The sequence below is a fragment of the Podarcis pityusensis genome, assembly GCF_964106645.2.
Source record: "Podarcis pityusensis genome assembly, contig: HAP1_SCAFFOLD_95, whole genome shotgun sequence".
Taxonomy (NCBI): domain Eukaryota; kingdom Metazoa; phylum Chordata; class Lepidosauria; order Squamata; family Lacertidae; genus Podarcis; species Podarcis pityusensis.
In genome coordinates, this window is record NW_028293442.1 from 7,907 (window position 1) to 31,250 (window position 23,344).

Genomic DNA, 23,344 nt, shown 5'->3' on the forward strand with positions numbered 1-23,344 from the left:
TTTGAGAATGGTATAAGTGCAATTTATTCAGAACAAAAGGCTAAACTAATTGTAAATAATGTTGTGACGGAAGAACTTAAAATTGAAAAAGGGACACGACAAGGTTGCCCAATTTCCCCACTTCTTTTTATTTCGGTCCTGGAGGTTTTGCTGAATATGATTAGAAGGGACCAGTTGGTTAAAGGTATACAGGTCGGAACTAAACAGTACAAATTGAGAGCATTTGCAGATGACTTAGTATTGACGTTACAGGAGCCAGAATCTAGTACTAAAAGGGTTTTAGAACTGATTCAAGAATTTGGTCAAGTGGCAGGATTTAAATTGAATAAGTCAAAAACCAAGGTTTTAGAGAAAAATTTAACACCGATTGAAAGAGAGAGGTTTCAGAATGAGACAGGTTTAACAGTGGTTAAGAAAGTTAAATATTTGGGGATTAACATGACAGCAAAAAATGGGAATCTATTTAAAGATAACTATGAAAAATGCTGGTCTGAAGTGAAAAAAGATTTAGAAATTTGGTCAAATTTGAAGCTTTCACTGCTGGGCCATATTGCTGCGATAAAAATGAATGTATTGCCTAGAATGTTGTTTTTGTTCCAAACTTTGCAGATTGTGGACAAAATGGATTGTTTCAAGAGGTGGCAGAAAGATATTTCTAAATTTGTCTGGCAGGGCAAGAAGCCTAGAATAAAATTTAAAATACTAACAGATGCAAAGGAAAGAGGTGGATTTGCCCTGCCAGACCTTAAACTTTACTATGAATCAGCAGTTTTTTGCTGATTGAAAGAATGGCTACTTCTTGAAAACACTGACATTTTGGACTTAGAAGGTTTTAATAATGTATTTGGATGGCATGCATATTTATGGTATGATAAGGTCAAAGCACATAAAGCATTTAGAAACCACATTGTCAGGAAAGCGCTATTTAATGTTTGGTTAAGATATAAGGATTTGCTAGAAAACAAAACCCCAAGGTGGCTGTCACCAATGGAAGCGAAAGCCTTGAAAAAGGTCAATATGGAGGTCAAATGGCCGAAATATTGGGAAATTTTGGAACAAGATGGAGATAGACTGAAATTGCAAAGTTTTGAAAAACTAAAAAACAAAGTGCGAGACTGGCTTCATTATTATCAGATAATGGAGGCATTTAAATTGGACAGGAAAATTGGCTTCCAGGTGGAAAGATCAAAATTAGAAACAGAACTGTTAGAACCCAAAACTAAGAATTTGTCAAGAATGTATAACTTGCTGCTGAAATGGAATACTCAGGATGAAACGGTAAAATCGGCTATGATTAGATGGGCACAGGACGTTGGACATAACATTATGTTTGCTGACTGGGAACAGTTGTGGACCACAGGTATGAAATTTACGGCATGTAATGCCTTAAGAGAGAATATTATGAAAATGATATACAGGTATTACATAACCCCAGTCAAGCTTGCAAAAATTTATCACTTGCCCGATAACAAATGTTGGAAATGTAAAGAAACTGCAGGTACATTTTTTCACCTTTGGTGGACGTGCCCAAAGATTAAGGTTTTCTGGGAAATGATATATAATGAATTAAAAAAGGTAAAATAAAAAAAATCCTTCCAGTAGCACCTTTAAGACCAACTAAGTTAGTTCTTGGTATGGTCTTAAACTAACTAAGTTAGTTCTTGGTATGGTCTAACTTAGTTGGTCTTAAAGGTGCTACTGGAAGGATTTTTTTTATTTTGACTATGGCAGACCAACACGGCTACCTATCTGTAACTTAAAAAAGGTATTTAAGTATACCTTCCCTAAGAAACCAGAGGTCTTTCTCCTGGGCATAGTCGGCCAAATGGTGTTAAAAAAGGATAGAACTTTCTTTATGTATGCAACAACAGCAGCAAGAATACTCATCGCAAAGTATTGGAAGACACAAGAACTTCCCACGCTGGAGGAATGGCAGATGAAACTTATGGACTATATGGAACTGGCGGAAATGAATGGCAGAATCCGTGACCAGGGAGAAGAGTCGGTGCAGGAAGATTGGAAGAAATTCAAAGACTATCTTCAGAAACATTGCAAAATTAAAGAATGTTAGAGTGATGTTGGACTGAAAATAAGCGGTTTCCAGCTGTACAGGTTAAAGTTAATGACAGACTAAGATTAAGATTAGGATTAAAGATGTTTAAAGAAATGGAAATTTGACAATTAAGAGGGAAAATTTTAATGTTATATTATATTAAGACTAAAGATCAGGTTTGAAGAAGTTGAAGTTATATATTACAATATTATATTAAAGTTAAAGATTGGGATTAAAAAAGTTGAAAAGAAATTGCTGGACAAACAATTTGGATTGGAATACAAAAGAGGGAGGTATGAGGAAGTCCTGAAAATAAGTAAACTAAAAAACGGAAATGGAAAAGAGATATTGTTTTTAATTGCTATGTTTTTTGTTCTTTTATTGTTGAATTGTTTTTTTTTTGCGTGTTTTTGTTATATGTATTGTGTATGTTTTTCTTTTTTTTTCTTTGTTGTTCAAAATTTTAATAAAAATTATTTTTTTAAAAAAAAGAGTTCAGCATTTTATTCATTTAAATACTATCACCTTTACATATAATTACTACTGTTATTTTCTGCTCAGTCTAATTTCCTTCACTTACTTTGGCTGTGGAAGAAATGAAGGGACAAAACCTTTGTTAATTTAGACACAGTCGACAAATTATTGAACATTTTCCTTATGTGGGTTTTGAGTTCTCTTAGAGATTCACGTATCCTGTTTGAAAGGGAAAATGACCGTATTTTTCGCTCGATAAGACACACTTTTTTCCTCCTCAAAAGTAAGGGGAAATGGCTGTGTGTCTTACTGAGCGAATATGTGGTCCCTGGAGCCGACTGGCCCAAGTGCAGGGGCCAAAATCAGATCGCGTGTTACGGAGAAGGGAAGGCTGCAGAGAGGAGGCTGCTGGGGTTCCTGTATCGGGCATATTTTGATGTGTGTGTGGAGGCGTGTGAGTCGCGTTGCTGCACGGGAGAGCGCGTGGTTAAAGGGGGCGTTGGAGTGACCTTGTGTGTGGAGTCTCTCGATCTGTATGGCATCCCAAGACTACCGTCTGTTCATCAGCCCTGTTCCCCTTGCCTAATTATTGTAGCGCCTTCCTAAGGATTCAGTTGTGACTCCTGCTGCGTATGGTTTTAACTGGGTAGTGAAAGTCAGCTGCTGCTCCCCTCTTCTTGTTCTGGTCCCTTTCTGGCAGGGAGTACACAGCCGCAGTGAATTCCTTTCCTGCCCTCTGCCTCAGGGTCTTACTGCCCACCCTCTTCTGTTTTCGGTTGCTGTGTTTGCTCGGATCGGGCCAGCAATGGCCCATTTCCCTCGCTCAGCGTGTCTGCTTGGTGCGAGGTGACGCAGCTAGGAAGGAATCAGCAGGCAGACACGATCCTTTCCCCTTCCGTTGCTCAGCGCAGGCTGCAGCAGCGTCACCTCGCAGCAAGCAGACACGCTAAGCAAGGAGATTGGTGGCAGACGAACGCAAGAAAGAGCAGGGAAATCCCCTGCCCTCCTGGCAAGCAGAGCGGAAAGGATCACGTCCTTCCTGCTAATTCCTTCCTAGTCACACTGCGCGCAGGCTCCAGCCCACCCGGCTCAGCTTCCGGCGGCTAGGAGCGCAACCGACAGCCTCCAGGGTGGCAATGAAGTCGTCCAAATTCCCCAGCAGATGGTCGCTGGCCTCAAGGTACGGAGAGACCCAAGAAAGTGCCGGGCCCACGAAGAGGCTGACCATAAAGCACACACTGCTCCGTGGGGTGGGAAAGCCTGCTGCACAGGTGGCGGACATCAGCCAACACTGGCTGACAAAACCTCGAAGGGCCCCATGTGTTGGTTTCTATTTCCCTCACTGAGCAGCAACTGCATGTCACAAGACATTGTTTACATTCCACAGTCCAAGTTACTGTTGGGTTCCCACGGGAATGGGAGACTGGATGTGACATCCACTGGTTTCCTGTTTTTCAGTGTTCTCTCGGTTTCTTTGTGTCGAGAGTAAGTTTCTTCTCTGCTCTCACAGAGGCAAGATGTATGTTTGCGTGTTCTCGGTATAGTTGAGAAATAAAGATTAGCATGTGGCACATACTGCTTTATCCTTTCGTCTGCGGACTACGCTCTGCTGGGCTAAAGATAAGACGAGCCAGTACCAGCTCCAGATGGGCCAGAGCTGGACAAATCCCAACACCATGCTCCCCCCTGAACCTCTCTGGTTATGGGACAGGGGAGCACGTCAGGCTGGGGCCGCAGCAGGGGCCGCTCAAAGTGCTTGAACCTCCCCCTAGAACATAGCTCCCTGGGTGTAGAGGTTCTGCTGCACCGTGGTGAGATCTATAGGCTGGGCTCCGTCCATCTGACACCCTGGCCAGGACATAGGTTAGCCACAGCAAACTTTTACGGTTTATGGGCGGTCAAAGTCCTGGTGGAGGACATCAGGACCCGGGGGCAAGATGGTGGGGTGGGAGCAGGAATGGGAGTCCGGAAGCCAGGAGTCAAGAAGCCAAGGGTCCGAGGATCAGGAAGCCAGGAGTCAAGAAGCCCAAGGAAGGAAACACTTTGCTGTGGCAAAGAGCCAAAGGGAAATGCTGACCTTATATCCCTTTCCGGCTCTTGCCACCAGGTGCTGTGAGTTACCAATCGGCCTCACCTGTGCAGCCCTGCCTTGCCTCTTCAGAACAAACTTAGGAAAGCCCCAGTCCTGCAAAGCCCTACCGGTCCCAGGGCCTGGCTCCAGCATGCACTCCTGACAATAACACTACTTCTTTTGGAGTAATATCATAAAATTATGTATCAATGGAAAGATAATATAATCAAGAATGCAATTACCTGTATTCTATCAAAATTTATAGCCAAATAACTAAAAAAAGGAAGCACAACTTGCTTAGGTTGACTTGTTATGTGATTCCTAACAAGTTGGTTGGTTTTTTTGTCTTCTTTCATTTCGTGAGTTTGAAGAACATAATAGAAGAAAAGAAAAATATGTGAGAAGAAGAATCGGAGAAGATTTACATCCCACTTGCATTACACCTACCTTGAAGCACCCAGTTAGTGTGATGATCTGGGGTTGTGTGACAGCAAAAGGTGTGGGCAGAATTTGCTTCATTAATGGGAATGTAAAACCACCAAATACATAAATACGTGAGCCCAAACTGAAGCCTTCCGCGTATGATCTTTTCCCAGATACTGAAGCATTATTTATTTATTCATTCATTTATTTTATATTTCAACAGGATTCAGCTCCATGTCCTGTTACTCCTTTGTGCAAAAGGCGGTTTCAATATAGTAATCATATTCCACTGCTGGAATGGCCTGGGGGGTTCTGTCCCAGCCGTTCTGTTGGCGGGGGCCCCCTCCCCGGCAGCCCTGGCCCTCTCCCCTTAAGAACCAAATACAAACTATACAATAACCCAAAGAGTCAGTAGAAGCTCATTTTAACAATAACAACAACACAGAAAAACTTACATTTATACTCAAATTAAACTAATCCCCAGCCCCAACTAAACGTTTATCCCACCCCCAAGGGAGGGAACCCCAGGCCAGGGGAACAGAGGTGGAACAAGGTGGGGGCGGTGGGGTTGGACCACCCCGGGTGCCATCCTGAGGGGGGTGACATTCGTCCTGCCGCCCGCCCGCGCCCGCAACTCCAAGCGTACCCCGAGCCTTCGAGGGAAGGGGGAGCTGCGCTGATGTGTCGCTTTGTCCTCTCCCCTGCCTGGCTGACTGGCTCTGCGCCATTGAAAGGGAATAAATGCAATTTGTCTGATTTTGTTACCCTCCCTTGAAAAGAAAAAACAGAGGACACGCAGCAAGCTTTAATTATGATTGCAAGTGAGCAGCAGCAGCAGCAGCAGCAGCAGCAGCCCAGAGCTGGACGGACCCTCGGAGAGGGCCAGGGCCGTCTGTACCTGGGGGGGCAAGGGGTGGGGGCTGGGGGCTGCCACTGAAGCCGCCTAAGCTCTTAACCATCTACCTGTTAAGAAGTAATAAATAATTGTGATCAAGCTAGAAAAACAAAATACATATATACCCAGGTATTACTGAAATGTATACCTACTTTATCTCTAAAGGACTTGAGACTGGGTGTGCTCATTTACCAAAGATGCGCCGCGCCAGCGGCTGCGCTTGTCAAACGGTTGCAGGAATTTGTGTATAGGTTGGGGGAGGGGTTGCCCCTCCAGCAGACCTCATGTACATGCAGCCCACCCCGAAAATCAGCACCATCACTTTTGTGACTTGTCCCCACAAAACACTTCATCGCAGTTTCTACCTATCTATTCAAAGGGCCTCTGCTGCACGATACCAAATGTAAGAATTCACTGATCAATGCATCTATGTACTGGCTCAGTGGGGAAACTTCAGAAATTCATCTAGACCTGTGAGCTCAGCTCCTCAGCAGCCCCTCTGCCTGAGGGATAATCCCTGGCATCCTGATACCTGAGTGCCAGAGAGGTAGCCATTCCAGAAATAACAAACCCAGAGGAAGACAAAAGGGTGTGAGGAACTTGGCTGGGAAACAGGGAAATGTAAAGATCTCTTTTGTGACACTCGCTGGGTGTTTGGTGGAGGCAAGGGGAACCATGGGGCAGGGTCCAGGATGCTCAGATTACTGCCACCAGATGTAGGAGTGATGTAGTTTGGGGGGGGGGTGTAACCTGGGGATTAGCAGCTAATAAAACTTTGGGTTCTCTTTTGTTCAGGGCTTCCATCCTGTTCCACCTGGTGGCAGGTGGGAGTCCTGTCGCGACAGTCTTCAATCCAGACCAATTTGCTCTGCTATTCCTGGCCGGTGTCCTTGTTTTTTGTCCAGGGGAGCCTCAGATTTCTCCGTTAACAATTCTCCACGGTGCCGTGCACTGAAATTAACTAAATTTGGGGGAATGGGCAGGTCTTTGCACCCCGGTAGCGCATATGCTAAAGACAGCCCTGGAGGGGGCTTTGACTCCCGAGCGCAGCCCAGCATAGGATGGGGTCTGCGCAGAAAGTGAGGGGTGGTGACACCTGGGGCAAGGAAAGGCAACCAGCGCTGGGCTTCCCGGGGCGCCATGCAGCGGAGCGGGGGGGGGGGTCGGCAGTCACCCCTCCAGTCCAGCCCTGGGGGTCTTAACGGAAAAATCCGAGGGCTCCCTTGGACAAAAAGAAAGACACCAACCAGGATAACTCGGAGCAAAACAGCAGCCTGTGGGCTTGGTCTTTCTTGATCTGTTGCAACAGGGTGCTCCCCTCACTTGCAGGAGAGGGGAGGGACCCAGAAAAATGGTGTGCCAGGCCTTAGAAAGACTTTTGAAATTGCCACCCTGTAGATCAAGACCACCCCCATTCTCTCCTCCCATTTCTGAATTCGAGGATGAGTTTCCTTCCTTCCTGCAAAGCCCTTTTCCCTGCAAACTGTTCCTCCGGTTTCTGGCCAGGGGAAGGAGATGCTCTGAGCCCAACCGATAGCCTCACCCCCAAAGGAGATCTGGGCATTGAGGTAGCCAGGGGGGCAGCTGCCCCCCTAAATCCATAGAAAAATCATAATCTGAGGTTTTGCCAAGCAAGAGAGGGCTCAGCTGGGGGACTCAGCTTGGCAAGGGTTAAAGGGATCTGAGCTGCCTTCCTAGAGAGGCCAGGAAGCAAGGGGGGGCAGGTCCTCCAGAGCCAAGGCCCCTCCCTCCCCAGTCCTTTCCTGCCTCGCTGTCCCTCCTGGGATCTGGTGAGTCTCCTCTCTCTCTGGGATCTGGTGAGTCTCCTCTCTCTCTGGGATCTGGTGAGTCTCCTCTCTGGGATCTGGTGGGGGTCCCAGGGCTGCAGCAGGGGAGGGGGCCTGGGGGACCCCAAGTCAGGGAGGAGAGGGTCCTGCCAGGGAGGGGCCAGGTCTGCCACGCTCTCCTTCCTGCAGAGCAGAGGATCCCAAACTCATTTAGACCTTCGCCCCCCCCCCTTTCAGAAAAGATTTCCCTTCTTTAAACAAAGGAGTCCCTGGGACTGTGTGACGTCGCTCAGCGTCATTGCAGAACAGAGGAAACATCTGCAAATGGTTTTCGAAAGCTGGACGAGGAGGTGGACTAGACACCCCACACCCCCCAAAAAACCCACGGGGAGGGAGGAAGGAAAGGTGGGAAAGAGAGGCCAGGAGTAAAGAGAGGGATCCCAGCCCAGAGTCTGGCTGCTGCATTGGGGACCAGTTTCCCAGTGTCTCCCAGGGCAGCTCCCCACGGAGGCCACGGCAGCAATCCCCTCGCACCCAGAGCAGGGCATCCCAGGACCACATCCTCTCTGTCCCAAAGGGATTGTTGCTGGCAAAGCAGCCGGAAATGGGCGCTGCTACTCCCTGAGCCTCCAGGGACCTGGGCATCAATGGCTGTGCGTGTGTTAAGCCATCTAAGAGAATAATAATAATAAATTAGCTGCCTAAGTTCCAAAGGAGATGTATTTGGCCCCACCCACTTGGCCCTCAGGGGGTTGACTAGATACATACCTGGCCCTCAAGAGAAAGAAAAAGGGACCCCACCCCAGGAGTCTGTCTTGAGAGCGGCAGAGAGTCCAAGTGCAAGAAAAGGAGACAGAAGCAGGGGGGAAATGTGCCCAGGAGTGGGGGTGGGGGGAGAACAACTCCTGAGGACCCCCGGATGAGGACCCCCACTAGAGCCAAGCATCCATTTTTCAAATGATTGCCTTGTCAGTCAGTTCTGACTTCATGCATTGACTGGAAGGCAGGAGCAACCAGGCTGACTCATCTCCCAGAAATCCCTCCAGTTGCCTCCACATTCTGCATTGCTAGAGGGCTGGAGACTTACTTCTTCTCCCCTTCCTCCTCCTCTTTCTTTTCAAAAAGGTATCTCATGGTTTGGGCTCTGGTACCGTCCAGTCCTGATTCCTGGCAAGTGTCATCCATGCTTGTTCAGGGATCTTGTTTCTTCTCCTGACCTACAAATTCTGTAACAGAACAATGTATTTGCTTTCTAGGATTTGCTAGAGCTTCTCATTAAGACGGACACAACTTGGCAGAAGACCAAAGGGTTCCTTCTGATCTCTCCGAGGCTTCCTGAGAGCACAGATGGATGAGCAAGACCCAGCTGGCCCTGACGAAGGAAGAGGCCATGCCAACCAAACTGGGAGCAGTGGGGGATTCTGGGAAAACTCTGGGCAGAAGATCCTGGGTGAGGAGGGCACCCTCCGCTCAGAGGTGCAGATCCAGCAGTTGAGGCAGTTCTGCTGCCAGGAGGCCAAGGGACCCCGAGAGGTTTGCAGCCGATTCTACCACCTTGACCTTCAGTGGCTGAAGCCAGAAAGGCACACGAAAGCTGAGATGCTGGACCTGGTGATCTTGGAGCAGTTCCTGGCTGTCCTTCCTCCGGAGATGGAGAGCTGGGTGAGGGACTGTGGAGCAGAGACCAGTTCCCAGGCGGTGGCCCTGGCCGAAGGTTTCCTCCTGAGTCAGGCAGAGGAGAGGAAGCAGGCAGAGAGAAAGCAGGTGAGGGAGACTTTCCTCTGGATACTACCTTGACCAGAGCCAGGGCCTTTTTGGATGTGGCTCCGTCCTAGTGGAACGCTCTCTCACAAGAGACCAGGGCACTGTGGGATTTGACATCTTTCCTCAGAGCATGCAAGACAGAGCTGTTCCGCCAGGCCTTTGTTCAGGGTTCAGTCTGATTCTTTTCTTTCAGTACAAGAATAAGCACTAAAGAGGCTTCCTAGCCCGCTCACACCTCCTTTATAAGACCAGTGGTAACAGTAGTTGGCCCTAGCGAATATTAACCACTCTCATTTTTACTTGACTTGATCATGGATGGAGGACTTGACCTGGCATGTGTAACAGAGACTTGGTTGGAGGAAGCAGATGGGCCTGTTCTTGCCGCTGCTTGTCCACCAGGTTTCTCTTACACACAGCAACCCAGGTCATGTGGGCGGGGAGGGGGGGGTTGCAGTGATTTTTAGGAAGTCATTAGTTTGCACCAGGCGTCCTATTGGGAAGACCCAGTTCTCTGAGTGCATGTTCTGGAAGTTGGGCAATAGGGGCAGTACAGGATTCCTTTTGGTGTACCGACCTCCCCGCTGCACCAAGGATTCCCTGCCTGAGCTGCTTCAGGTCGTTGCAGATGTTCTCCTGGAGACACCTAGCTTGGTTGTCCTGGGGGATTTTAACATTCATGCCGACACGACCTTACAAGGGGCTGCTCGGGACTTCGTGGAAAGCATGGCCTCCATGGGGCTGTCCCTGAATAAGTCTGGCCCAACCCATAGCCGCAGACATGCCTTGGACCTGGTGTTCACCTCTATGGATGTTGGTGATCTGACACTAAGTAAAAGCGAAACGAAAGAAGTGCCATGGTCAGATCACTTCCTGGTGCAACTGGACTTCTCCGCGACCCTTTCCCTCTGCAGGGAGGTGGGACCAATTCGGATGGTCCGCCCCCGCCACTTAATGGATCCAAATGGTTTCCAGAGAGTGGTAGGGGATGCTTTATCCCATGTTGATGGCCTTTCAGCTGATTCCCTGGTGGCCCACTGGAATGTAGAGTTAACCAGGGCTATTGACTGTTTGGCTCGGAAGCGCCCTCTCCGATTGCATGGAGCCCGGACAGCCCTGTGGTTTTCCACGGATCTGAGGGCAATGAAACAATCGTTGAGACGGCTAGAGCGCCGGTGGCGGATGACCCATTCTGAAGCTGACCGGATACAGGTTAGAGCTCAATGTCGAGCCTACCAAGTGGCGGTAGCGACGGCGAAGAAGACTCTATTGCATCTGCAGAAAACAGCAGCAGGAGACTTTTTCAGGTGGTCCGCAATTTAGCGGAACCACCTGCTACATCGGGGCCCAGTACGGGCCACATGATCTCCTGCAATGATTTTGCAAAGTTTTTTGCAGATAAAGTCGCTCAGATTCGGGAAGAGGTAGACTCCACCGTGGGAGCAGGGCCGGGGCGGGAGAGTGCTAGAGTTCTGTCTAGTCAAATTGCGTGGGATCAATTCCAATCTGTTACCTCCGAGGATGTGGACAGGCTGCTTGGACGAGTGAAACCAACCACCTGTCTCCTTGATCCTTGCCCATCCTGGCTTATAAAAGCTGGCCCGGAAGGGCTGGGCGATGGGCTTCCTGGGGTGGTGAATGCTTCCCTCCGTGAGGGAGCCTTCCCAGACCCGCTGAAATAGGCGGTTATTAAATTGCTTCTTTAAAAACCATCTTTATTGCGGCCACGATGGCCAACTATCGCCCAGTCTCAAATCTTCCATTCTTGGGCAAGGTGATTGAGCGAGTGGTTGCCGAACAACTCCAGGCACGCCTGGAAGAAGCGGACCATTTGGATCCCTTCCAGTCGGGATTCAGGCCTCATCATGGGACTGAAACTGCCTTGGTCGCACTGGTTGATGATCTCCGGCGGGCTAGGGACAAAGGTGAGAGCTGTTTCCTAGTTCTGCTGGATCTCTCAGCGGCGTTTGATACCTTCGGCCATAACATCCTTCTGGACCGTATAGAGGGGCTGGGAGCTGGGGGCACTGTCATACAGTGGTTCCGCTCCTTCCTCCTGGGCCGTGTTCAGAAAGTGGTGGTGGGGGATGAGTGTTCAGACCCCTGGGCTCTCACTTGTGGGGTGCCTCAGGGTTCTGTCCTCTCCCCCATGCTTTTCAACATTTACATGCAGCCGCTGGGAGAGATCATCAGGAGGTTTGGGCTGGGTGTTCATCAGTATGCGGATGATACCCAGCTCTACCTCTCTTTTAAATCAGAACCAGTGAAGGCGGTGATGGTCCTGTGTGAGTGTCTGGAGGCAGTTGGTTGGTGGATGGATGGTGGCTAACAGATTGAGATTGAATCCTGACAAGACAGAAGTACTGTTTCTGGGGGACAGGAGGCGGGCAGGTGTGGAGATTTCCCTGGTCCTGAATGGGGTAACTGTGCCCCTGAAGGACCAGGTGCGCAGACTGGGAGTCATTTTGGACTCTCAGCTGTCCATGGAGGCGCAGGTCAATTCTGTGTCCAGGGCAGCTGTTTACCAGCTCCATCTGGTACGCAGGCTGAGACCCTATCTGCCTGCGGACTGTCTCGCCAGAGTGGTGCATGCTCTGGTTATCTCCCGCTTGGACTACTGCAATGTGCTCTACGTGGGGCTACCTTTGAAGGTGACCCGGAAACTACAACTAATCCAGAATGCAGCAGCCAGACTGGTGACTGGGAGCGGCCGCCGAGACCATATAACACCGGTCTTGAAAGACCTACATTGGCTCCCGGTACGTTTCCGAGCACAATTCAAAGTGTTGGTGCTGAGCTTTAAAGCCCTAAATGGCCTCGGTCCAGTATATCTGAAGGTGCGTCTCCACCCCCATCGTTCTACCTGGACACTGAGGTCCAGCACTGAGGGCTTTCTGGCGGTTTCCTCACTGCGAGAAGCCAAGTTACAGAGAACCCGGCAGAGGGCCTTCTCGGTAGTGGCGCCCTCCCTGTGGAACGCCCTCCCACCAGATTTCAAAGAGAAGAACAACTACCAGACTTTTAGAAGACATCTGAAGGCAGCCCTGTTTAGGGAAGTTTTTAATGTTTGATGTATCACAGTATTTTAATATTCTTTTGGAAGCCGCCCAGAGTGGCTGGGGAAACCCAGCCAGATGGGCGGGGTATAAATAATAAATTATTATTATTATTATTATTATTATTATTATTATTATTATACCAGTGGACTGCCGTCTGTCCAGATTTTAATTTGTTTTGAACTAATTTTAAGAAGTATTTTAATTAATCGACTGCCTGTTCTTATGTTCTTTGTATACTGTGTTAGATTTATGATGTTAGCCGCCAAAAGATCGGCTCAGCCCAGGGAGGGTGGGGTACAAATAATAAATTATTATTATAATTATTAGGGGCTCCAAAGAGGATGGAGAACATCCCATAATGCTCTGCTGATGGCCCATCCTTTTTCTGGGAAGGCATCCATGGAATGAAATCTCACACCCTTAAAGTTTTTTACTTTTCCATTATCTTTCTGCTATTTCTTGTCCTTCATTTTCTGTTTTGAATCCTTGTTGCTTTTTCAGGAAAAGGATTGTTTTGAGGAAATGGACCTGGATTCCTGTGAGGCAGAGAGGCCTCCGTTGGACACCAGAGAGAGGCCACTGGGTAAGGAGGAAGGCGGTTTTTCTCCATTTGGTCTCATTCTGTTGGTTTCCCATATAATCTCTGGGTTCTTTTCATCAAGTTTTTTTTTGGGGGGGGTGGACTTGGGAGGAAGGGTCCAGAGGAGGAGAGATGTATTTCTGCATGACTAACATATGAAATGGGCACAAACGTCCAACTGCACTCAGCAGGTAAGGCTTTCTGAAAGGCCCATCTATAGTTAGAGATGCCCTGATTCACCTGTGAGAGACATGGGCACGCCTGGCATCCTGCTTACCTGTTTTCTCTTTCAGGAGACAGAATGATGCCGGCAAGACCTCCTGACCCATCTTTTCATGGGGGCAGAAGGGAAGCAGCGGCTGTGGAACCAGATCAGGTCAGGGGAAGCTGCCTTGTGGGGACAGAGACTGAGGGATGGAGCAATGTCATGGACCGGTTGGGCACAGAGGAATGGTGGGAGGAAGCAGCCGGGGAACCAGGAAGGGAAGATGTCTCAGCTCAAGGAGTGGAGGTGGAGGAAGGATGAGCGGTCAGAGGGAGAAGAGGGAGAAGCCCGGGAAGAGGAGGTGTCAGAAGCTGAAGGGATAACAGGGCTTAGTGAGCTGGGAGACTCTGAGGCAGAATGCAGTCCAGAATCGGAGGCAGAAGAGGAAGGAGGCGAGTGGGAGGAGGAAGGTCGAGAGGCAGAGGTGAGTCAGGAGATGGAGGAGCCACCGATGGCTCCCTCTCCTTCTGCCAGAAGCCACCCTCCCTGCTTGTCTCTCAGAGCCCGGAGACTTCTGACAATGGAGGAGCAAAGGCAGGCTGCACACTGGCGCACTGTTGGATCGCTTGCCAGAAACCCCAGAGAGGAGGGGACTTCGCCTCCATATTGAGTTTTTCTGTGCCTTCGCTTCCATTGGTGACAACCATCTTGGGGTTTTCTTTTCTAGCAAATCTTTATATCTTATCCAAACATTAAACAATGCTTTTCTAACAATATGATTTTTAAACACTTTATGTACTTTTACCTTATCGTACCACAAATATGCATGCCAGCCAAATACATTATTGAAACCTTCTAGATCCAACACGTCAGTGTTTTCAAGAAGCAGCCATTCTCTCAGCCAACAAAAAGCAGCTGATTCATAATAAAGTTTAAGGTCTGGCAGGGCAAATCCACCTCTTTCTTTAGCATCAGTTAATATCTTAAATTTTTTTCGAGGCTTCTTGCCCTGCCAAACAAATCTGGAAACATCTTTCTGCCACTTCTTGAAACAATCCATCTTATCCAAAATTTGTAATGTTTGAAACAAAAACAACATCCTTGGCAGCACATTCATTTTTATCACAGCAATTTGGCCTAACAATGATAACTTCAAATTTGTCCATATTTCTAAATCCTTTTTCACTTCAATCCAACATTTTTCATAATTATCCTTCAATAAATTCACATTTTTGGCAGTCATGTTTGTCAGATCAGATTGATTTATTGCTCAGATAAGCCTGAGGTCCGGCACACTTCCCCTGTGCAAGCCTCTGCATTCCAAAGTCCACATATCTGAGCATAGCAGAGATCGTCAGCGGCAAGAGGAAGACTGCAATAAAACTCCAGTGCCTTCTTCAGTGTGCTTAAATAAAGTCCACTCAGGATCTTAGCAGCTAAAAGCAGTTTTATTTACAGCAGACTATCCATTATCTATCACAGCGAACAGCATCGTGAAAACACGTCCTCTCTCCTCAAAAGCGAAAGTAGAGAGACAGAACAAAGGCTTGAGTCTCTCGGAAATGACGCAGCATTTCCCCCTTCCTCTCAACAGTAGGCAGAGCATACACTCTGAGCTGTTTAACCCTGTAAGCTCAGGTTCTCCTCACACCCCCTCTCGCTCTGCGCTACTGTGGGGAAAGTAAGTACAGAACTTACCCCCAACTCCAAACCACCACAAAACTCCCCATGATGCTGGAAACTTAAAGGTTTGGTAAATCCATCGGCCAGGTTACTGTGACTGGCACAGTACTTCAGTCGTATCAAACCTGACTGAACACTCTGACACACATTTTGGAAACGTATGTCCAGATGCTTGGTTCTGGCCTTAAATTGTGCAGATTCAGCCAATTTCAAACAGGGTTGATTGTCTTCCCAAACCGTGATGGGCAAGCTACAATCCCCATAGATCTCTTGCACCAAGCATCTATAGAACTCTAGTTCCCCGCAGAAATCTGACAGTGCACTGAATTCAGCCTCAGTAGAAGACAGCGCAATGAGACTTTGCTTCCGGGACTTCCACCCAACTAGTGACTTCCCAAACTTTATCACCAACCCAGACACAGACTTGCGGTCCTGCGAATTCGCCCAGTCACTGTCCGCATAGCATGTGAGCTTCGCCTCACCTTCAGCTGGCAGCTTAAGACAGAAGTCTTTGGTATGCTGCAGGTAGCGCAGTACCCGCTTGATACCATGCCAAGCACTCACACTGGGCTTTGACGCTTCCCTACTTAGCAGGTTGGTAGCAAAGGCAATGTCTGGTCTGCTCCATTGGGACAGATACAACAGACTACCTAGAGCTGACTGAAAGAGCTCAGCATTCTAAAACTCAGCACTTTCTGCTTGCCGGCTATCTTTCACGAAGTTCGTCTCCATGGGTGTCCGAACTCCTGCACAATCGGACATTCTGAACTTCTCAAGCAACTGCTCAATCTTGCCTTTCTGATTGAGCATGAAGCTACCATCCTCAGTTCTCGCTATCTGGACGCCTAGGTAGATCTTTACTGCACCCAGGTTCTTGAGCTGAAACTGTTTCCCAAGCTCTTTGGCAAACTTCTGCACCTGTTTGTCTGCCTTTCCAACATGGATGATGTCATCAACGTAAAACAACACCAGTTCCTGTGAGTCTCCTAATCCTCTAAGGAACAGGCAACTGTCAGCAAGACTCTTCCTGAAACCTAGCTTCTCCAAAGCTTCATTCAGGCACAAGTTCCAATTCCTGGCCGACTGCTTCAGGCCGTAAATTGACTTGTGAAGTTTCCACACAGTACCTTGCTCATTGCCCTCAAAGCCTGGAGGAGGAAGCATGTACAGATCCTCCTGGAGGTCTGAGTTCAAGTAAGCAACATCCACATCAAAGTGATGCACCAGCAAACCTCTTTGTGCAGCGATGGCCAAGACCAAGCGTAGAGATTCACTCCTACACGTGGGAGCATAAATTTCCGTATAATGCAACCCCCTGCGCTGCGTGAATCCTCTCGCCACTAATCTGGCCTTATACTGCAGTTCTCCTGTCGCTGTGGGCTTAAGACGGTAAACCCAGCGGCTACCCACTGTCTGTTCACCCACCGGCAACTTTGTGAGGGAGAACACACCTAGAGACTCCATTGAGCTCATCTTCTGCATCGCCTTATGCCATTTCCTGGCTTCTTCCTGAGGCAGTTTCTGAACATCCTCAAAACTCTCGGGTTCACACTGTGCCATTCCGACCCACACGCTAGTGACGGCAAACCTTTCAGGAGGTTTCCCCTTGGTCGTCCGCGTTGAACGGCGCAGCACTACTTCAGGAACCCCCTCTGACCCACTAGGGCCAGCCAGAACGTCCTTGGCATCAGAGAGCTCCCCCTCTGACCTACTGCGCCTTCTGGACTTCTCGCCGAACCTGTGGGGGAAGATGGAGCACTGCGTTGCTCAAACTTCACAGCCTTGGGAGAAGTTCTCCCCTCTGCCTGCACTGGGTCTGGACTCTGAGCCTCAGTAGCAGGTTCAACCTCTTCCTCTCCTTCATCAGCAGAGTCTAGCAGACTCTCTTGACAGGATGTCAGGGTTCACATGTATCCTTGCCCAGCCACTCTGCTCACAGAATTCAGCACTGTTGCTGAGCAGAATCCTGGACTGATTCCCTGACGGATATGCAAACCTCCACCCCTTGGTCCCTGGCTCATACCCACAAAAAATCATCTTTTGGGACTTGGGTTCACCTTTCTTGCGATTGGCCTTTGGTATGAGGACCCAAGCCTCACAGCCAAAAACGCGGAAGTAGTGCACCTTCGGTTTCTTGCCATGAAGCAAGAAGTACGGTGTGTCACCTACCACTGAATTGAACGACCTGTTCAGAATAACGTTGGCCGTTCGCCAAGCCTCCCCCCAAAAGCGCTGTGGGAGCCCGGCATCAAACAAAAGAGCTGCGGACATCTCCCCTAGAGTCCTGTTTCTGCGTTCCGCGATCCCATTCTGTTGGGGACTGTGTGGAGAAGTCAAACTGTGTTGAATCCCCTTTTTGCAGAAGAAACTTTGCAGTGCAGACCCGGTGAACTCCCCACCGCGATCGCTCTGAAAGTTTTGCACCCGTGTGGAAAACTGCAGTTCCACAGCTGCAATCCAGTCTTTGATTAGCGGCGCAACTTCATCTTTGCGTTGAAGCAAGAAGGACCAAGAGTTTCTCGTATGGTCATCAATCAGAACCAGCGCAAATTTGGCTCCGCCCATACTGCTCACAGAAAACGGACCACACAAATCTGCATGAATTAATTGAAAAGCCTTAGTGGTCACCCTCTCAGACCTTGGGTATGTGCACGTTTTCACCTTTGCGGACTTGCACGCTCTGCAATCTAGAAACTTAGCACATGATTTCATTTTGCACCCTTGCGTATACTCTGGCATCCTTTTCACTGACCCCCAGGACACGTGTGCCATGCGTCTGTGCCAGAGGTGAGCACACGCATCATGAACTGGAACATTGGCACACTGTGCTTGAGCCTCCTCCGTGTCATCTGGACCTGCAAAAGAAGCATTTATCACAAACAACCTGTCTTTACATTCAACACTGACTAGGTGCTGTTCATTCTTAGAAATAGAACACTTATTGTTCTCAAAACACACTCTGTAGTTCTCAGCAAGAAGTGCACTGACAGACAGCAACGCGCAGGACAGTCCTGGAACAACAAAAGCCTGGATTGAATCCTGCAAGAAAGAACAAAACAGTGAGCCAGTCTGCGTGAGTGGGTGTCGAGTCCCATCTGCTAAACAAACAGTCTTCCCAGATTTTACAGAGGTGCAGTTCTCCAGGAATTCACTAGATGGCACGAGATTATGGGAAGCTCCACTGTCTATGACAAAAGCCAGCACAGCATCCTGTTGACAACTCTTGACTACAGCCATAGAGGCTGCCAAATGTTTACGTTCAGTGTCTCTGCCAGCTGCCTTCGGCTTGCCTTTCCCATGCTTTGAAGAAGAGCTCTTTATCTGGTCGCTACGGGAGATGGCCTTCGGCTGTTCCTGTGCCTCCACTGGACATTCTCTCACCAGATGGGAGGGGGAGCCACAGCGATAACAGCGGCGACGCGTAGCAACAGCTCTCACAGCTCCCTCTTCAGCCATTCCTTTGTTCCCAGCACCCCCACCTTTGGGTGCACAGCCTGGGCCTGCACGCTCCCCAGCACTCTGGTTGTAGGCCTCAACATCACACGGCCCCTTGGAGACAAAGCAGCTACTCCCAGCTGTAACTTCAGGAACATGGCCAGCAGCCCCCTCTGGGCTCTCGGCTTCCTCCCTGCTCTCGGCTTTCTCCCGGCCCTGGGCTCCTGCTGAGCTCTCACACAGACTCCTCAGCACCTGCCAGGCGGCCTGAGCCAACTCAACGCCCTCCAGGTGGGGCAACAGCATAGCGTCCAAGCTTGCTCTCAACATGCAGGGCTCCCTTTGCATTCTCTGCTCTCTATCTTCCAGCAGAGCAGCCTCCAGTTCTGCTCCTCCATCTTCAGCAGCAACTGGCATGGGTGGGGCCGGCTCCTTCTGGGCTATACTCCAGAACCCTGTGGCCAAAAACCACCCCCTGACTCTTCTAACCCAGATATCCCAGGACTGGGTTGTGAGCTTTTCAAACGGGACATCATAAAAGTCCTGGAGCTCAGCCATCTCCTCCCCCAGTGCTCCCATTGGGGCTTTGAAGTACTCACGCGTACCAGCCAGCTTCAACGGAGAGGCCTCCAGCGTCCCTTTGCAGCACACAGCTTGCAGCCAGCTTCCCTGCTTTTCTCCCAGGCCAAGCCTCAAAGCAGGACTTTTGCCTTCCGGCAGCAAAACAGCAGCTTCTCAGGTTTCTCAGCCTTTTTTAAGCACACAGCACATCAAAACAGGCTTCCTCTAATTGCATTAACTGCCCCCATAACCTGTCAGATCGGATTGATTTATTGCTCAGATAAGCCTGAGGTCCAGCACACTTCCCCTGTGCAAGCCTCTGCATTCCAAAGTCCACATATCTGAGCATAGCAGAGATCGTCAGCGGCAAGAGGAAGACTGCAAAAAAACTCCAGTGCCTTCTTCAGTGTGCTTAAATAAAGTCCACTCAGGATCTTAGCAGCTAAAAGCAGTTTTATTTACAGCAGACTATCCATTATCTATCACAGCGAACAGCATCGTGAAAACACGTCCTCTCTCCTCAAAAGCGAAAGTAGAGAGACAGAACAAAGGCTTGAGTCTCTCGGAAATGACGCAGCTTTTCCCCCTTCCTCCCAACAGTAGGCAGAGCGTACACTCTGAGCTGTTTAACCCTGTAAGCTGAGGTTCTCCTCACAATGTTAACCCCTAAATATTTCACTTTCTTAACCAGTGTTAGTCTTGTCTCCTCCTGAAACTTCTCTCTCTCATTCACAGTTAAGTTTTTCTCTAAAACCTTAGTTTTCGTCTTATTCAGCTTAAAACCTGCTACCTGTCCGAATTCTTGAATCAGTTCCAATACCCTTTTAGTACTGGATTCTGGCTCCTGTAAGGTCAATACTAAATCATCAGCAAATGCTTTCAGTTTGTACTCTTTAGCTCCCACTTGTATACCTTTAACCTCTTGGTCCTTTCTTATCATGTTTAATAAAACCTCAAGGACCAATATAAAAAGCAATGGAGAAATTGGGCAGCCTTGCCGTGTCCCTTTCTCAATCTTAAACTCTTCTGTCACTACATTGTTCACAATTAATTTTGCCTTTTGTTCTGAATAAATTGCACCTATACCATTTTCAAACCCTTGACCTACCCCCACCCCCTGTAGATTCTTCTTCATAAAACTCCAAGAAATATTGTCAAAGGCCTTCTCTGCATCCACAAATATCAAAACTGCCTTAGTGTTGATATTCACTTGTAGTTTTTCTAGAATGTTAATTATATTCCTCATGTTATCAGACAGATGTCTGCCCGGGAGAAAGCCCGCTTGGTCTTTATGGATTTCTTCTACTAACACCTTTTTTAATCTTTTAGCCAAAATATCTGCAAAAATTTTGTAATCCACATTAAGCAACGATATGGGGCGGTAGTTCTTGAGCTGTGTCTTTTCAGTCTCTGTTTTCGGTATAAGTGTTATGTACCGTATTTTTCGCTCCATTGGACGCACTTTTCCCCCCTTAAAAAGTAAGGGGAAATGTCTGTGCGTCTTACGGAGCGAAGCCAGCAAGAGCCGATGCTGCCGACAAGCTCTGCGCAGCTCTCCCTTTAAAGCAAGAGCTGCGTAGAGTGTGTCTGCGGCTCTGGCTGGGTTTACAGGGAGGCGGGAGGAGGGACTGCCGTCTGTCCCTCCTTCCGGCTCATTGTAAAGCCAGCAAGAGCCGCGGCTGCTGAGCTGAGCCGGGGAGGAGGGAGGGAAGGGGATTCCGTTGGTCCCTCCCTCCTCCGTGGCTCCCTTTGAAGCAGGAAAGTGGGAGGGGAGCAGCTTACACTCGTGTAAGCAGCTCCTCTCCCACTTTCCTGCTTCAAAGCAGAGGGAATCCCCTCCGTAGCTTGCTTTGAAGCAGGGTGTGGGAGTTCAGTGGGGAAAGAGGGCAGGAAATAGATGCCGGGCAGGAAGACTTTGACCACTGGAAAGTCCACCTCAGCCTCCTCAGATTTCCACTGAGACAGCCAGGCATGGCCATAAGAGCTGGAAACTTGCATGGGCTGTTTATTTAAAGACAAAAACATGCACTCATGTGAAAGAAATCCTCCCAGGTTCCTGGACACAACCCACACTTGATATTCACACAGTTACATGGATGGCATTGGCAGCTGGAGGAGCAGCATGGTTAAAGAGCAAGTCCTGGTTTCAAGCTGAAGATCCGCTCTTTCCCCTCCCTCCCTTAATTCAGGATGCTACAGTTTACAGATGCTGTGTCTGCCTGCCCTTTCCCCTGAGCTGTAATAGCACCTTCAAGAGGGTGATGGGAGGTGACACAGTCATCTTCCAGATGTGCAAAGAACCACCCTCTTGACACTAAAAGTGACAGCAGGCCTCACGCCCAGATCTGAAGCATAAATGGGAACCTGGGAAGCTGCCTTATAAGGAGTCGGACCCACTACTCCATCTAGCTTAGTAATGTCAACACTGACTGGTAGCAGTTTGCCAGAGTTTCAGGCCTGGAGAAGCCGGGGATTGAACGTGTGGTGTTGTGCATGCAAAGCCACTGAGGTTACAGCTGTTCCCTTTAAAAACAAACTAAGATTGTAGTCCCCATGGTTCTGAAGAAAGGGCTAATTTAAACAGGAACAGAGGGACCTTCCCTGTACCACGTCAGGACCCCTGAGCCCATTGAGCTCAGTTTTGTCTTCACTGATGGGCAGAGGCTCACCTGGGTTTCAGGAGACACTCCCTCAGCCCTACCCGGAGAAGCTTTCAAAGACTGAGCTTGGGCCAAACATTAAATAGCGCTTTCCTGACAATGTGGTTTCTAAATGCTGTATGTGCTTTGACCTTATCATACCATAGATATGCATGCCATCCAAATACATTATTAAAACCTTCCAGGTCCAAAATGTCAGTGTTTTCAAGAAGCAGCCATTCTTTCAACCAGCAAAAAGCTGCTTATTCATAATAAAGTTTAAGGTCTGGCAGGGCAAATCCACCTCTTTCCTTTGCATCTGTTAATATTTTAAATTTTATTCTAGGCTTCTTGCCCTGCCAGACAAATTTAGAAATATCTTTCTGCCACCTCTTGAAACAATCCATTTTGTCCACAATCTGCAAAGTTTGGAACAAAAACAACATTCTAGGCAATACATTCATTTTTATCGCAGCAATACGGCCCAGCAGTGAAAGCTTCAAATTTGACCAAATTTCTAAATCTTTTTTCACTTCAGACCAGCATTTTTCATAATTATCTTTAAATAAGTTCCCATTTTTTGCTGTCATGTTAATCCCCAAATATTTAACTTTCTTAACCACTGTTAAACCTGTCTCATTCTGAAACCTCTCTCTTTCAATCGGTGTTAAATTTTTCTCTAATACCTTGGTTTTTAACTTATTCAATTTAAATCCTGCCACTTGACCAAATTCTTGAATCAGTTCTAAAACCCTTTTAGTACTAGATTCTGGCTCCTGTAACGTCAATACTAAGTCATCTGCAAATGCTCTCAATTTGTACTGTTTAGTTCCGACCTGTATACCTTTGACCAACTGGTCCCTTCTAATCATATTCAGCTAAACCTCCAGGACCGAAATAAAAAGAAGTGGGGAAATTGGGCAACCTTGTCGTGTCCCTTTTTCAATTTTGAGTTCTTCCGTCACAACATTATTTACAATTAGTTTAGCCTTTTGTTCTGAATAAATTGCACTTATACCATTCTCAAAACCTTGGCCTACCCCCATACCCTGTAGATTCTTCTTCATAAAGTTCCAAGAAATGTTGTCAAAGGCTTTCTCCGCGTCTACAAATATCAACACTGCTTTAGTGTTTATATTCACTTCTAATTTTTCCAAGATATCGATTATATTCCTCAAATTGTCAGACAAATGTCTTCCTGGGAGAAAGCCCGCTTGGTCTTTGTGAATCTCTTCCATCAACACTTTTTTAAATCTCTTCGCCAAAATATCTGCAAAAATTTTGTAATCCACATTTAGTAATGATATAGGGTGGTAGTTCTTAAGTTGTGTCTTTTCAGTCTCCGTTTTTGGTACAAGTGTAATATATGCTTCTTTCCACGACTCTGGTGCTCTCTTCCCCTCCATTATTTCATTGCAGACCTCTTTCAATGGTTGAATTAACCATTCTTTTAAAGATCTGTAATATCTAGAGGTCAAGCCGTCTGGTCCTGGAGATTTACCCAGTTGCATGTTTTGAATGGCACCTTCTATTTCCTGTTCAGTTATTCTATGGTTCAAAATTAATTTATTTTCTTGAGATATTTTTTGTAATCCATTTGTTTTCAAAAATTGGTCTAAATCTGTTTCTTTCATTGGCCCTTGAGTATATAGTCTTTTAAAATACTTCTGGAAACAACTTCTGATCTCCGCTGGGTTCTGTATATTCCTTCCTTCCAC

General features: G+C 47.9%; 1 protein-coding gene across 10 annotated transcripts in view; it reads left to right on the forward strand.

Annotated features, from left to right (window-relative positions):
* The first annotated feature begins 833 nt into the window (after positions 1 to 833).
* LOC308468957 (uncharacterized protein) overlaps positions 834 to 23,344 on the forward strand; it is a 62,515-nt gene continuing 40,004 nt past the window's right edge. For 2 of the 10 annotated variants that reach the window (XM_081024280.1, XM_081024291.1), the window contains exons 1-4: positions 7,635 to 7,760; positions 8,960 to 9,467; positions 13,025 to 13,106; positions 13,397 to 13,479. In XM_081024280.1, coding sequence (XP_080880406.1) covers positions 9,051 to 9,467; positions 13,025 to 13,106; positions 13,397 to 13,479 — 582 coding nt within the window. In that variant the 5' untranslated portion in view covers positions 7,635 to 7,760; positions 8,960 to 9,050. Of the gene's footprint in view, positions 867 to 7,630; positions 7,761 to 8,666; positions 8,829 to 8,959; positions 9,468 to 11,172; positions 11,390 to 13,024; positions 13,107 to 13,396; positions 13,480 to 13,520; positions 14,005 to 23,344 lie in introns of those variants that run through there. The other 8 variants (XM_081024288.1, XM_081024282.1, XM_081024289.1 and 5 more) reach the window with 8 other exon arrangements.